This window comes from Leucopleurus acutus, assembly GCF_964270905.1.
Source record: "Leucopleurus acutus genome assembly, chromosome: 18".
In the NCBI taxonomy this organism is placed as follows: Eukaryota; Metazoa; Chordata; class Mammalia; order Artiodactyla; family Delphinidae; genus Leucopleurus; species Leucopleurus acutus.
Genome location: NC_139160.1, coordinates 16,198,964 through 16,213,212, shown reverse-complemented (window position 1 = coordinate 16,213,212; position 14,249 = coordinate 16,198,964). Strand labels below are relative to the sequence as shown.

Genomic DNA, 14,249 nt, shown 5'->3' with positions numbered 1-14,249 from the left:
AAACTCTCTTCCAAAGGAGGCCAAGAATAAACCTGCTGGCTCTACAGCTTTCGTCAGCTACCAGCCTTCGTACTTTATAACTTCCCCGGGAAGCGTACTCCCCAGCCTCATACCCAGAATTCGGGGATGCAAAGATACTGGTGGAAAGCAGAAGTGAGCGGGACTTGCGAAGTTCACCTAGCGCGCTGTCCCACCGGCCCGCGGCCCTCTCGGGGAGACTCCGCAACCCCAGCCCCGCGGCCCCCGCCCCCCTCCCCGGCCTCGGGCCGGTTCCCCTTTAATGCAGACCCAGGCTCGGCGCTGCCGGGCCCGGCTGTCACTCGGGCTAACTTGAATAAATATCCCCCACAGTTCATTGCTGCCGCTCACGCCGCGGAGGGGAAATGTCGGCCATGTTGATCGCAGCGCCGCCGCCGCCGCCGCCGCCGCCGCCGCCGCCGGGCCGGGCTGGGGAGGGGACGGCGGTGGCCCGGCGACTCCGCGCCGCGCCAGGACGCTCCGTAGCGGGGGAGGGGGTGGGAGCCCGCAGGGGAAAAGACCTCAGCGCCTGGAGCACAGCGGGTGGGGGAGGGGAGCATAATGAAGGGTGAATGGGGGGGCGGGGAGGGTGAGAGAGGAAGGAACAGGGAAGGGAAGGGAAGGGGGAGGGCGAGGGCTGTTACCTTGATAGCATAGGGCGGCTCTTCGAAAGTGACCAGCATATACCTGTCTCCTCTGCTGGCAGGGTCCCGGGCACGGAGCTGCGGGAGAGCGGGTGGGGAACGGGAGGAGGAACAGGGCGGGCGAGAGGGAAGCACAGAGGCGAGGTTACCAGGCGGAGAAGGGGCGCCCAGCGGCCCCGCCGCCCCCCACAGTACCGCACACGCCGCAGCCGCCCCACACACACAGATCGGCCCCCGCACACCGCCCGGGGCCGCAGCCCCGGCCCGGGCCGAGCCCGGCTTGCAGCGCCCGCCCGCCCGCCCGCGCGGTGGGGGAGGGGGTCCCCGAGCCCGGCAGCTCCCGCAGTCAGGTCCCCGACACCTCCGCCTCGCCGCCCCCGGCCGCCCTCCCCCCACCCCTGCCGCCCGCTGGCCGCCGGGCCGGGGTCGCCGCCCGGGCTCGGTCAGTCGGTACCTTCATGAAGGTCTCTACCGCGCCTTTGGCCGTGTCCAGGTAGGTGGTGCCCAGATGGCTGCGCTGGTTCATAGAGGCAGACGTGTCTATCAGGAACAGTAAGATGGGCATAGTGCTGGCCGGGGACACCGGGGCCCGAGGTGGTGGAGAAAGAGGAGATGGTAGAGGTGGAGGCGCCGGTGGCGGCGACCGCCGCTACGCGGGGCGGGGGAGCGCGGCCCCCGGGAGGAAAACACGGTCTGGGTCTTTCCTCCGGCTGCGGGGAGTTTCTCCCCCGATAGTTGAGAGGAAACTCCCCAGACCCAGTCCTCCCAGTCGTACCCCCGCCTCCGCCTCCTCCTGCCTGCCTGCCCGCTGGGGCGGGCGCCCGGCCGTCTGTCTGTCGGTCCGTCCCCCCCGCCTCGGGGGTCCCGTCCCCGCTCCCGGCCCCTGTGTGTGTCCCAGCGGGAGACAGGCCTGGCTCCCAACCCCACCCCCGGTGCAGGGAGTGGGGACCTGGGAGCTGGCGAAGAGGGGAGTGGGCTGAGGGGAGATTGGCCCTGGGGCTGTTGGGAGAAGTTTCAGGGACTCCCTCCGCACCCCGGCGGTGTCACCACTTTCTCAGCCCCTCTCGCTACTGAAGCGCTTTTCTCTCTCACACTCCGGTTTTAACTCGGGCAGGGGCTGCAGAGGCTCCGCCCCCTGACACGTCCTCTAGCCACGTGATGCACCGCCCCGCTAATCTATTGGCTGATCCCTGGCCTCTTATTAACATATTCAAACAGCTCAGGGGCGGGGGAAGCTTGGAGGCTGGCTCCGGGAACAGTTTTGGAGCACGCGCGGAGGCGGAGCGTCGGGTGCGCGCGAGAGCGAGCGCGAGGGGCGAGCAGGCGGGCCGGCAGACGCGGAGGCGGGCTCCGGGAAGGGGCGGGGACAGCCCGCGGAAGGACGGCGGTATGGGGGCGGGGGCCGCGGCCGTGAGTCTGCGCGTGAGGCCCGTCGGCCTCTCCTTGGCTGTTGGAGGTGATAGGGGTCGGAGGAAGGGAAATGGAGGCTGGCCTCAGCTCCTGTTTCGAGGTCGCTGTAGCGAACCCCTTCCCCAATGGGCGAGTGAGGAGGGGATGAGTAGAGTGATCCAACGCCCGGTTAGGAGTCGGGGCAGGCCGGCGGTCATCCCCCGGATGAGGGCTCGGGGCCCGCGGTCGTCGGAGGAGGTTCCTTGGGCCTCGGAGGGCCGGCCCCAGCGCGGGCGGGCCCGGGGCGGGGGAAGGGAAGTGAGAGGTTGTTTATGACCAGGGACTAATCTTCTCCGCGAGTCACTCCGCTCCCGTAGGGGAGTGGGGACGAGGGGCGATCCTCGTCCGCAGCCTCGCTCGGCCTTGGGCAGCGACGGAGGGTGAGGGCTGGACCTAGCCAGGAGCCCTCTCGTTGGAGGACCCACCAGAAAGGGAACAAACCCTTTTTTTCCGAACTCAGCCCTAAAAGGGCAGCGGGGGAAGACTCAAATATCGATAAACAGTTTATTGCCTCTTTTATACTCGGGGAAAAATAACCCGTCCTACCCAAAGAAATAACCTCTCACAAGCCATGTTTACTTAGGGCCACAGAATATCAATCTCAGAGCTAAAAGGGGCCTTAGAAAAGCAGCGTCCATTACTCTTGTTTTTAGATGAACAGACGGACTTGGCTTGCCCAGGTGACACATAGCATGGGTTCTCCATAGCCCTGCCAGTGCTCTTTCCTTGCACTCTATGCTGTCTCAGACTCGATCCAAATACTGCCTGAAGGCAGACGTTCTCGGTTAAAACCAGCCCGTCATCAGGCTTGATGGCATAATGATTCCTCTCCTAAATTATGTCCGAGGAAAAGTTGCCTCAAATATACTAGTTGGAAACTTAAAGGCATTGCCTAAAATACAAGTTGAATTAGGGACGTACGACCTGTATAAGACTGTGTAGAGATTTATAGGACCTCTCCTATTAGCCTAGCATTTCGATTGTTTATCCTGAAATTCTTAATTATTTCCCTACTGGTCACTCAAAGAAGTTGTTCCTATTACCATTAACACAGAACAGACATGTTTTGTGGCACTTTTTTTAAATTTTGAATTTTATAACTCGGACTTTTCCTAATATTTAAGACAACCTCTGAATTTTTGTTAATTTATAGTAGGGCTATTCAGTAATATGGCGTTCTGTATGCGCCATAGAAGAGTAAAATACTTTTAAGAGATTTGGACTTCTAAAAGTGGAGTAGCGAGCTTACATCCAATATTTGCTTAGGACCAGTGGAGTTAAAAAATGGTTAAAATATTGTCCCTGCCTTCAAAGAGTTTGTGGTTTTTCTAGAAGAATATTGCCTACATATTATTAGCTACTACAGAGTAGAAAATGATTAGATACTAAATAATTCAGAAAAGAGAAAAATTTATTTCCCTAGGGTAATGAAAGAACAAATTTTCCAGGGTCAGTAGGTTTAAGCGGTGCCTTAAAGCAATGTTTCTCAAACTGGAATCCTAGACCCTGGAGATAAGAATTAGAGTTCTTTGATACTTTTAAGTTTTTTGTTTTCATTTTAATGACAATATACAAATTGTTTTATTAGTTATAAAGACAAATTTTTTCTTTCAAAGTGATAATTTGCAACTGAAAGATTTTCATAGAGTTGGTCTTCAGATTTCTCTATCAGTGCTTTCAAACTGTGTTCTGTGGACTCCTGCCTTTCAGAAAATGTATTTTCTAGGATCATAATTTCTTTTACGTTTCTCAGGTTTGAGAAACACTGCTTTAAAAGATCGGTAGGATTTGGGTATGTGGGTAAAGGAAAAGAAGCTGCTGGTGAAAACTCCTTCTAGACGTTGAAGATGTAGTAAAGAAGGGAAGTTAGCACAGCATTGCCAATGGCTTCCTGGGGAACAATCAAGTTCAGCTAGGCTGGAGCACCAGGTACATGAAGAACAGTATAAGATCCAGAAAGGTAGGTCAGGTCTGGATGGTAGAGGGCCTTTATTCCAGGCTAAGAATTTTTTTTCATATAAATTGGAGTTTTTAATTAGGGTGCTGAGTACAAAGCAGTGTTTGAAGGGAATCGAACTAGACGAGTGAGGTAGATGAACATGCATTAATAATGACCTTACCTATTGCCGTTACTTGAAGTCATTTCCAGCGGAGCCACCATGGTCTTTCTTCCCTGACTCCATGGAGTTGGCAGATTGTTGCACTAGGGTCGTAAGTGGAGGTGTATGGCAGAGCCAGGATTAGATGCAAAGATCAGGAGAGCCAAGTCCAAGGAGCCAACCTGGAGCATATAACCAGAACCTATGCTTGTGGTGGCACCTGAGATCAAAGGCCAGGTTTCCAGTTCAGAGGCCCAGAAGTGCTGGAAGGCAAGGCCCCAAGGCAGAACAGGAAAAAAATCAGGACATACATAGGCAGCAAATCAAGAGGCAGTCCAAAACCAGGAAGCATTGACGAGTGGTCCCTAGACAAAATTGTGAAATAGGCCAAGTTTATTCTTAGTGACTCTGGTTGGCAATTAAGCTATTAGTTGGTGATGGCTTAAATTAGTGGTTCTGGGCCAGGAGATGTACATCAGCATTATCAATAGAGCTTAAAAATAATAATGAATGCACCAAATCCCCAAACCCAGAGGAAAGTGATACAGTAGAATTGGGATGGGCCCTCCACCTCTCAGTTTTTAAAAAGCTATTCAGGTGAATCTTAAATAATGCTGATTAAGAGCCATATGCTTAAAGTATAAGAGTATGTGTCTAGCATCTAGTAGTACTCAGTAAATAACTTTAAAAATTCACACACCCTTAGAGTTATTACATTTCTTAAAACTCCTAAAATAAATCTGCAAACTAAAAGGGAAAAAAACTATAAATGTGACACCAATATAGATAACAGTGGAGTTCCATAACATGCATATTTAAATTGCTTGAATTCAACTATATTTGACAAAAAGGAAAAAGAAAACAAAATAATGCCAGAGACTCCCACTGTTCCCCTCAGTGAGCTTTGGCCTTGCAGGAAGCACAAGATGGGAAACATGAATCTCTTCTTCACTCAATCTCTGTGATTCTAGAATGTGATTCCAGAAAGATTCTGGTTATATGCAGGCTTATTTTTCTAAAACATGGCCCCCAAATGCAAGCCAACTATTTCATCAGACTCAACTGAAGAAACTGAACTCTTGCAATGCTAGAGGGAAAACTAGTTGGAGTAGGGTGTGCTAAGCCCTGTGCTGTTGCAGTCTAAGGGATTAGAGAAGACTTTTCTGGGAGGACATTGGTGGGAAGAAGTATGTGGGAGAAAACATGCTCTTTGCTGCTGTTTTTAAAGGAATGCTGCCCAAATGCTATGGCTCCGATTTAAAAGGGAATGAATTAATTATACAAAACCCTCTGAAAGAATGGTGACTCTGGCTTAAACAATAGCCTAAATTGTTGAAATGGAGCTATTCTAACAATTAAGAACTGATGAATTATATTCATTTGTAGGAGCCAACCAGAGCCCTTTTAAATTATTTTAAACTAAGCAGGGTAACACGGTTTAAAAATAATTACGTGCCAATGACTTGGCTTATGGTATCTGGTTGTACCATCTGAAAAGAATAATCAGATGAACTTAATGTTCCTCACATGTAACCTAACAAAGTTTCTTTTGGCTGTCTTACCATTCATTTCCTCAGCTCTCTGTTTTACTCTTTGAGATCACAATAGTGATGTTGAGAGGTCGAGAACATCAAAAAAAATGAAGTAATAAGCATAAAAAATTAGATGTGAAATTATGCAGCAGAAAATATTCAAATAATATATATGGAAATTTAATTTTGGTCCTCCTAATTTATAATATTATATAATACCAATTATATAATGTCAATCCTCAGAAAAAAATACTACTAGGGACTACTATTAACAAGAAATTAGACCTTTCCAACGAGCAGCATTTCACAGTAATAGTTGAAGTCTTAGGCGATTCAAGATGAGTACTGAACATGAACATATCCAAATTGAGAATTAGAACCAAAGTGGAACAGTTTCTCTATCAAAGGAGCATGAACATAGCAGTAATTATTTAAACAACTATTAATAGCCCACCTACTATGTGACAGGCACTATTGAAACCCTATCACTATGGTAAGCCATAGAGAGTTTATAGTTTAATGGAAAGAAGACAGAAAAATAGTGAGAATACACTCTTATGATGTCAGCAGACCCCAGGCATGATACAACCAGACCTGTCTTAGAAGATTGTTTTGAAAATGCAAGATAAGATACCATATTTTATCAATTCTGAGACACCACGGGTTCTAAGAAATGCCATTACTTTGGGGCACTGAAAGAAAAAAAAATGCTGCTAATTAAACTACAACATGGGAATTCCCTGGCGGTCCAGTGGTTAGGACTGGGCGCTTTCACTTCGGGGCCTCAGGTTCGATCCCTTGTTGGGGAACTAAGATCCCACAAGCCGAACGGTGCAACAAGAAAATTAAAAGTAAATAAACTAAGACATATTGCTTTCTTATCAATGAGAATTTTTCCATACTGTACTGAATTCTACCAACCAGGAGCATTAGTGATACAACATGTTTTAAAAGAATACTCCACTATTGTCCTTAGTATTTTCTTCTAAACCATTGGCTTCCATTCCACAAGTTTTGATTCTGGTGCTTTCCTGATCCAACTAGAAGGTGTCAGTAAAAGGTTTTCAGGCCACAAATAGGATTTATGTCCTTTCTTTAAACGTTTAGTTGACTAAAATGTGTAAGGTTTGCAATTGCCTCATTGTGCCACCAAGAATAATCATGAAGTTTGTGCATGTACAGGCTATGACAGCTACATCACAACTGCCTTCTGGTGACAGCATTATAAGATGCAACTATTGAAGGCTGAATTCCAGTTTTCAAGATGTTAAAAGAGAGAGCAATGTACATTTTAAAATCAGTGAAATGCTGGGACTTCTCTGGTGGTCCAGTGGTTAAGACTCCGTGCTCCCAGTGCAGGGGGTCTGGGTTCGATCCCTGGTCAAGGAACTAGATCCCTCATGCCCCAGCTAAGACCAGTGCGGCCAAATAAACATTAAAAAAAAAAAAATCGGTGAAATACTATTTAGTGTTTGTAGCTTTTAAGATAAGCATCACTAGAATATACAAAGAGCTCTGTGAGTACTGAAGCTAGAGCAGCTAATCTCACAAAGTGACATTTGAGCAGACAGAAATCCATGGGGCTGGAACATGTGTGTGGAAGAGTGGCAGGAGTTGAGCCTGGACCACACCAAGGGTTTCATGTGTCCAAGCAAGAAATTTTGAATTTTATCTTCGGGTGATAGGAAGACAGAGTTTTGTGGTAAGGGAGTAATATGATCAAAACCTCATTTTAGAAAGATAACTTCAGTAACAATTGGGAAGATGGATTCGAATGGGAATACAGTAAGCAAAGAGACCAATTAGGCAATTTCTGCCTTAATTCAGGGAACAAATAGGAATCACTGTGGATGTGACAACAGGGACAGTAAGGTAAGGCAGGTGTTATAAAAGACATGGGGTCATCCCCGGTGGCACTGGTTAAGAATCCACCTGCCAATGCAGGGGACACAGGTTCGAGCCCTGTTCTGGGAAGATCCCACATGCCCAGAGCAACTAAGCCCATGCACCACAACTACTGAGCCCACGTGCCACAACTACTGAAGCCCACTTGCCTAGAGCCTGTGCTTCGCAACAAGAGAAGCCACTGCAATGAGAAGCCCGCGCACCGCAACAAAGAGCAGCCCCCACTAGCCGCAACTAGAGGAAGCCCGCGCGCAGCAACGAAGACCCACCACAGCCAAAAATAAATAAATTTTTAAAAATAAAATTTAAAAATAATCTCTAGAAAAATAAATGAAAGGCGTGGAGGTGATATATTATTTATAGAAAAATAAATAAATAAAAGACATGGAGGTGATAGACTCCATGAATTGATAGGACTTGGTGAACTGAGTAGATGCAGGCAGAATCATGATATTGTGAGATTAAATCCATCTTGCGTCATGAGAAGTGAATATCAAACTACTGGTAACTATAAATTCTAATAAGAACCAATGGTGTTTATTCAGTCATTGGTTCAACAAATATTTATTGAATCTCTAGTATGTGCAGCAGCTAGAAATTTAGCAGTGAATAAAACAGGTTGGAAAATGCCTGTCCTTATGAAATTTACATTCTAGTGGGGGAGGGAAGCAGTAAAGAAGATAAGTATATGGTATGTTCACTCTAAGTGTGAAGGAGGAAAACTAAAGCAGGAAAGGTAACAGTGTTACAGAGGGGGAAGGGCTGCCGCTTTAGATATAGAGAACAGGGAAGACATCATTGAGAAAATGACATTTGAGTAGAGACCTGAAAGAAGTGAGAGGCAGAGCTGTGCAGATATCTAGGGGACGACAGATTTTATCCATTTACTGAAAACATTTGTAGTTTGAAATGCTGATACATTTTAAAGTCTTACCTGTTGGTAAGTATTCTTTGCCGATATTTAAGTATTTTTATAACAAGTAGTATTATAACTATTTTTGGCTGATAATACATGTTCTTACTAATACCAGTATTGTTCTAATTAATAATAATAAATATTCTTTGCTAATATACGTTCTCCCTGACAGGCAGAATACCAATTATTCATTAAATATTATTGAGAGGGCTTCCCTGGTGGCGCAGTGGTTGGGAGTCCGCCTGCCGATGCAGGGGACACGGGTTCGTGCCCCGGTGCGGGAGGATCCCACATGCCGCGGAGCGGCTGGGCCCGTGAGCCATGGCCGCTGAGCCTGCGCGTCCGGAGCCTGTGCTCCGCAACAGGAGAGGCTACAGCAGTGAGAGGACCGCGTACGGAAAAAAAAAAAAAAAAAAAAATTGAGAGATTTATTTATCTTAAAGTCAACAGGTACAGTTTTAGATTCTGGGGATTCAATGGGGAGGGATAAATTGGGAGACTGGGATTGACAAATACACACTACTATATAAAATAGATAACTAATAAGGACCTACTGTATAGCACAGGTAACTCTTCTCAGTACTCTGTAATGGCCTATATGGGAAAAGAATCTACAAAAGAATGGATAGGGCTTCCCTGGTGGCGCAGTGCTTAAGAATCCGCCTGCCAATGCAGGGGACACAGGTTCAAGCCCTGGTCCGGAAAGATCCCACATGCCGCGGAACAACTGAGCCCGTGCCCCACAACTACTGAGCCTATGCTCTGGAGCCCGCGAGCCACAACTACTGAGCCTGCCTGCCACAACTACTGAAGCCCACGCGCCTAGAGCCCGTGCTCCACAACAAAAGAAGCCACCGCAATGAGAAGCCCCCGCTCGCCGCAACTAGAGAAAGCCCGCGCGCAACAACAAAGACCCAGTGCAGCCAAAAAAAAAAAAAAAAAACAGAGTGGATATATGTATATGCATAACTGATTCACTTTGCTGTACAGCAGAAACTAACACAACATTGTAAATCAACTATAATAAAAAAAATTTTTTTTAAGATTCTGGGGATTCAGTGTTAAATGAGATAGACCTACTCGCTACCCTCAGAGAGTTGCCAGATAAAATACAGGATCTACAATTAAATTGGAATTTCAGATAATACATATTTTTTAGTATAATTATGTACCTAATATTATGTGAAACATACTTATATTAAAAAAAAATTATGTGTGGGCTTCCCTGGTGGAGCAGTAGTTAAGAATCCGCCTGCCAATACAGGGGACGTGGGTTCAAGCCCTGGTCTGGGAAGATCCCACATGCCACGGAGCAACTAAGCCCGTGCGCCACAACTACTGAAGCCCACACGCCTAGAGCCCATGCTCCTCTACAAGAGAAGCCACCGCAACGAACAGCAGCCCCTGCCCGCCGCAACTAGAGAAAGCCCACACGCAGCAACGAAGACCCAGTGGAGCCAAAATTAAATAAATTCATAAGAAAAAAAAATATGTGTTGTTCATCTGAAATTCAAGTTTAACTGGGCATCCTGTATTTTTATTTGCTGAATCCGGCAATTCTATGCCCTCACTGAACCTACAACCTAACCTACAGGTGGCAGAGATTAGTAAATACAACTAGCATACAGTGCACATGCTGTATAACCTGGGAAGCCATAAAATGGAAGACACGGGGACCCTAAATGGGTGGAAGAAACCTGCCTGCCAACCAAGAACATCCATCCTTAAGAGCAAGAAACAAACTTGTCGTATTTGCGCCATGTGTTTTGGATCCATTTGTCCCATGGTCTCTTTGTAACACCAGCCTAGCCTAACTACCTTAATGTGTCAGTCCTGAAATCTACTATCATGCCCAGGTTTACTCCAGAATCAGAAGTTTTCACGTAATGTACCAGCAACTAGAAAAATACGTAAATAATTTTTACCAACAGAGAGGTTAAAATACTTGTACTGTAGTCATCATTCTCTCAGGTGCTGATTTTAAAAACTGGGGTGCCCAATGTTGGGTATGAACCCTTCACTCCTCAGGAAGAAGCTCTGGGTTTTGGGTTGCCTCCTGATTATAGGTCGCCATGCCAGGGCTGGGAATTACAGTGAGATTGTGTCTCAGCCTTTCTACCTGCTTCAATGTGGTTTCCCTCTGGTTTGCCTCACGTGAAGGGGTTGCTCCGCCAGTTTTTAGGTTTTTGTTCAGAGGAAATTTTTCTATATACAGCTGTAGATACATTGTGTCCATGGCAGGAAGTGAGTTCAAGGTCTTCCTAGGTAGCTGTCTTGAGCCAGAACTATAGTCATCATTCCGACATGGCTTTAAACCTGAGTATTTTCAAGGCAGTCATGAGGGACATCAGATCAATAAAAGAAAATTACATGATTTGATGGTTTCCCTAAGCAACTAACACTATACATTATTTCTGGCTATTAAAACATTTTAAAATATTTTTTCTTTCAAACAGTTATTGAATGTAGAGACAGGTATTGTAGGCTCTGAAAATGATAAATAAGACATGATTTCTGATTTCAGAAAGCGTAGGGCCTAGTAGAGCAAATAAAGATACATAATACTAAGCACAGTCTAATCAGTGCCAAAAGATAAGTGCAAATAATATCCCTAATTGAAGTGAGAAATTCATTCAGACTAAAGAATAGAATAAAGCACCTGAATAAGGAAGTATTTTTCTTCAAAGCTTCACAATTTTCTAACTTTAAATTTTGTTTAAAAGAATTTGTCAAAAATTTACAAAATGCAAAAATAACAGAGAAAACAAAATTCACTTTTTTTTTTAAACCCAAGCAAAGGATCTTTTTTTTTAAAAAATTTATTTATTTAGTTTTGGCTGTGTTGGGTCTTCGTTTCTGTGCGAGGGCTTTCTCTAGTTGTGGCAAGTGGGGGCCACTCTTCATCGCGGTGCGCGGGCCTCTCACTATAGCGGCCTCTCTTGTTGCGGAGCACAGGCTCCAGACGCGCAGGCTCAGTAGTTGTGGCTCATGGGCCTAGTTGCTCCGCGGCATGTGGGATCTTCCCAGACCAGGGCTCGAACCCGTGTCCCCTGCATTAGCAGGCAGATTCTCAACCACTGCGCCACCAGGGAAGCCCCAAAATTCACTTTTAATCTCACAGATATAGCCACTGAGAACATTTTAGTATATATTCCCTCCTTTATATTTTAAATAAAATTAGGGTCTTTTATATATATTTTTTCTATCCTTCTTTTTTCCCACCTAATATAATGTAAGCATTTTTCATTAAATAATGTTTTCAATAGGACTTTTAATAAGTGCATAATATTCCATCCCATGGATGTATCATGATTTATTTTCTTATTACTAGATATTTTATTTCTAGATGTTTTACTTTTATAAATAAGGATGCACTGAACAGCCCTATACATTAATCTTTGTAATAATTCAACAATTATTATTTGAACACTAGTTACTGCTCTGGATGTTGGGGGTACATTAGTGAAAAAAACAGTCCCAAATCCCTGCATGGGGAAGAGGAGGAGAGAGACAATAAATATGTAAACTCTATATTTGTAAGACAGCGATAAGTGCTCTAGAAAAAAAATAAAGCAGGGAAAAGGAATAAGTGGTGGAGCTAGGTGCTTCCCTTTTAAACCTGTGTGATAGAAATAACTAAAACATGGAGTGGAATTTGGTAAATGCCAAAAAGAAGTTCAAAATGCAATGAGGGACATTACCTAATTGGACAGGACAAGAAAGAGAAACCCACCAAATTAGCAGAGAACAGGTGGACAACCAAAGCCGAAGCAAAGAGAAAAGAGAATTTCCAAAAGGAAAATATATTTTTTCAAAAGTTAATGATATAGGACTTCCCTCGTAGCGCAGTGGTTAAGAATCTGCCTGCCAATGCAGGGGACACGGGTTTGAGCCCTGGTCCGGGAAGATCGCACATGCCGCGGAGCAGCTAAGCCCGTGAGCCACAACTACGGAGCCTGCTCTCTAGAGCCTGTGAGCCACAACTACTGAAGCCTGCGCGCCTAGAGCCCTGCAAGCCACAACTACTGAAGCCCGCGCGCCTAGAGCCTGTGCTCCGCAACAAGAGAAGCCACCGCAATGAGAAGCCCGCACACCTCAACGAAGAGTAGTCCCCGCTCACCGCAACTAGAGAAAGCCCGTGTGCAGCAACGAAGACCCAACGCAGCCAAAAATAAATAAATAAATTTATTAAAAAAAAGTTAATGACATAACAAAGTGAAGGCTGAACAAAAGCTATTAGATTTGAGAAAGCCATTGTTGACTTTTATAAGGAATATAAAGACAGAAGAAATAAGGTGAATTAGATCACCAGGGATTTTTCTTTTTTTTTACTTTTCTTTTTTGGCTCTGCCACACAGCTTGTGGGATCTTAGTTCCCTGACCAGGGATGGAACCCAAGCCCCCTTTAGTGAAAGTGTGGAGTTCTAACCACTGGACTGCCAGGGAATTCCCACCAGGGATTTTAGTGAATGACTGAAGGCAGAGAATATAAACTTCTCTTTTTGAACTAAAAAAAAGAAGATGGGATGGTAGCTCAAAGGACCAAAGAGAACCTTTATTTTAAAGTGAAGGAAAAACCTGAACATGTTTTTAGGTAGATAAAAAATGGGGAGAAACTGAAGATGTGAGAGAGGTATGGGGGGGCAGTCTCGGGAGAGGAAACGACAGGGTCAAGAGCACAGGTGGGAACATGAGGATGTGAAAGAAGGGGGACTGACTTCTCTGAGACCAGAAATAATGACAATAATGTGAACAATGCCCAGCACCGTGCCCAGTGTGATGTTAATTGACCACAAGGCTGCCCAGAATTTGGTCAAACATTATTCTGGGTGTTTGAGGGTGTTTTTGGATGAGATTAATATTTGAATGGGTAGACTGAGTTAAGCAGATTGCCCTCCCCCAAGTGAGTGGGCCTCATCCAATCAAAGACCTGAATGGAACAAAGAGAGACCCTCCCTTGAGTAAGAGGGACGTCTCTCCTGACCACCTTGAGCAGGGACTTTAGTCTATTCCTGCCTTCAGACTCAAAACTGTAACACTGGCTCTTCTTGGGTCTCAAGCCTGCCAGCTTTTGGACTGGGACTACAGTATTGGCTCTCCTAGGTCGTCTCCACTTTGCCAAATGCAGATGTTGGGACTTCTCAGGCTCCATGCTCGTGTGAGCCAATTCTTTTATTATTATTATTATTTATTTATTTATTTATTTTTGCGGTATGCCAGCCTCTCACTGTTGTGGCCTCTAGCGTTGCGGAGTACAGGCTCCGGATGCACAGGCTCAGCGGCCATGACTCACGGGCCTAGCCGTGTGGGATCTTCCCAGACCGGGCACGAACCTGCGTCCCCTGCATCGGCAGACGGACTCTCAACCACTGCGCCACCAGGGAAGCCCGAGCCAATTCTTTATAAACAATCTCTCTCCCTCTCTCTCCCTCTCTCTCTCCCTCTCTCTCTCTCTCTCTCTATATATATATATATATCTGTATATAGATATATATAGATATATATACACACATACATACACACATATATGTATATGTATATATATGTACATATGTATATATATATGTATATATATGTATGTTCTATGTTCTGTTCCTCTGTTTCTATTTGTTCTGTTTCTCTGGAGAACCCTGACTAATATGCCAGTATAGGGCAGATGTGTAATCTATGGTGAATGACAAAATCA

General features: G+C 45.6%; 1 protein-coding gene across 1 annotated transcript in view; it reads right to left on the bottom strand.

Annotated features, from left to right (window-relative positions):
* INTS6 (integrator complex subunit 6) overlaps window positions 1–1,716 on the bottom strand; it is an 88,451-nt gene extending 86,735 nt beyond the window's left edge. The window contains exons 1-2 of the mRNA XM_082859586.1: window positions 1,117–1,716; window positions 663–740 (exon numbers count right to left, since the gene is read on the bottom strand). Coding sequence (XP_082715712.1) covers window positions 663–740; window positions 1,117–1,227 — 189 coding nt within the window. The 5' untranslated portion in view covers window positions 1,228–1,716. The remainder of the gene's footprint in view (window positions 1–662; window positions 741–1,116) is intronic.
* Window positions 1,717–14,249: the final 12,533 nt, after the last annotated feature.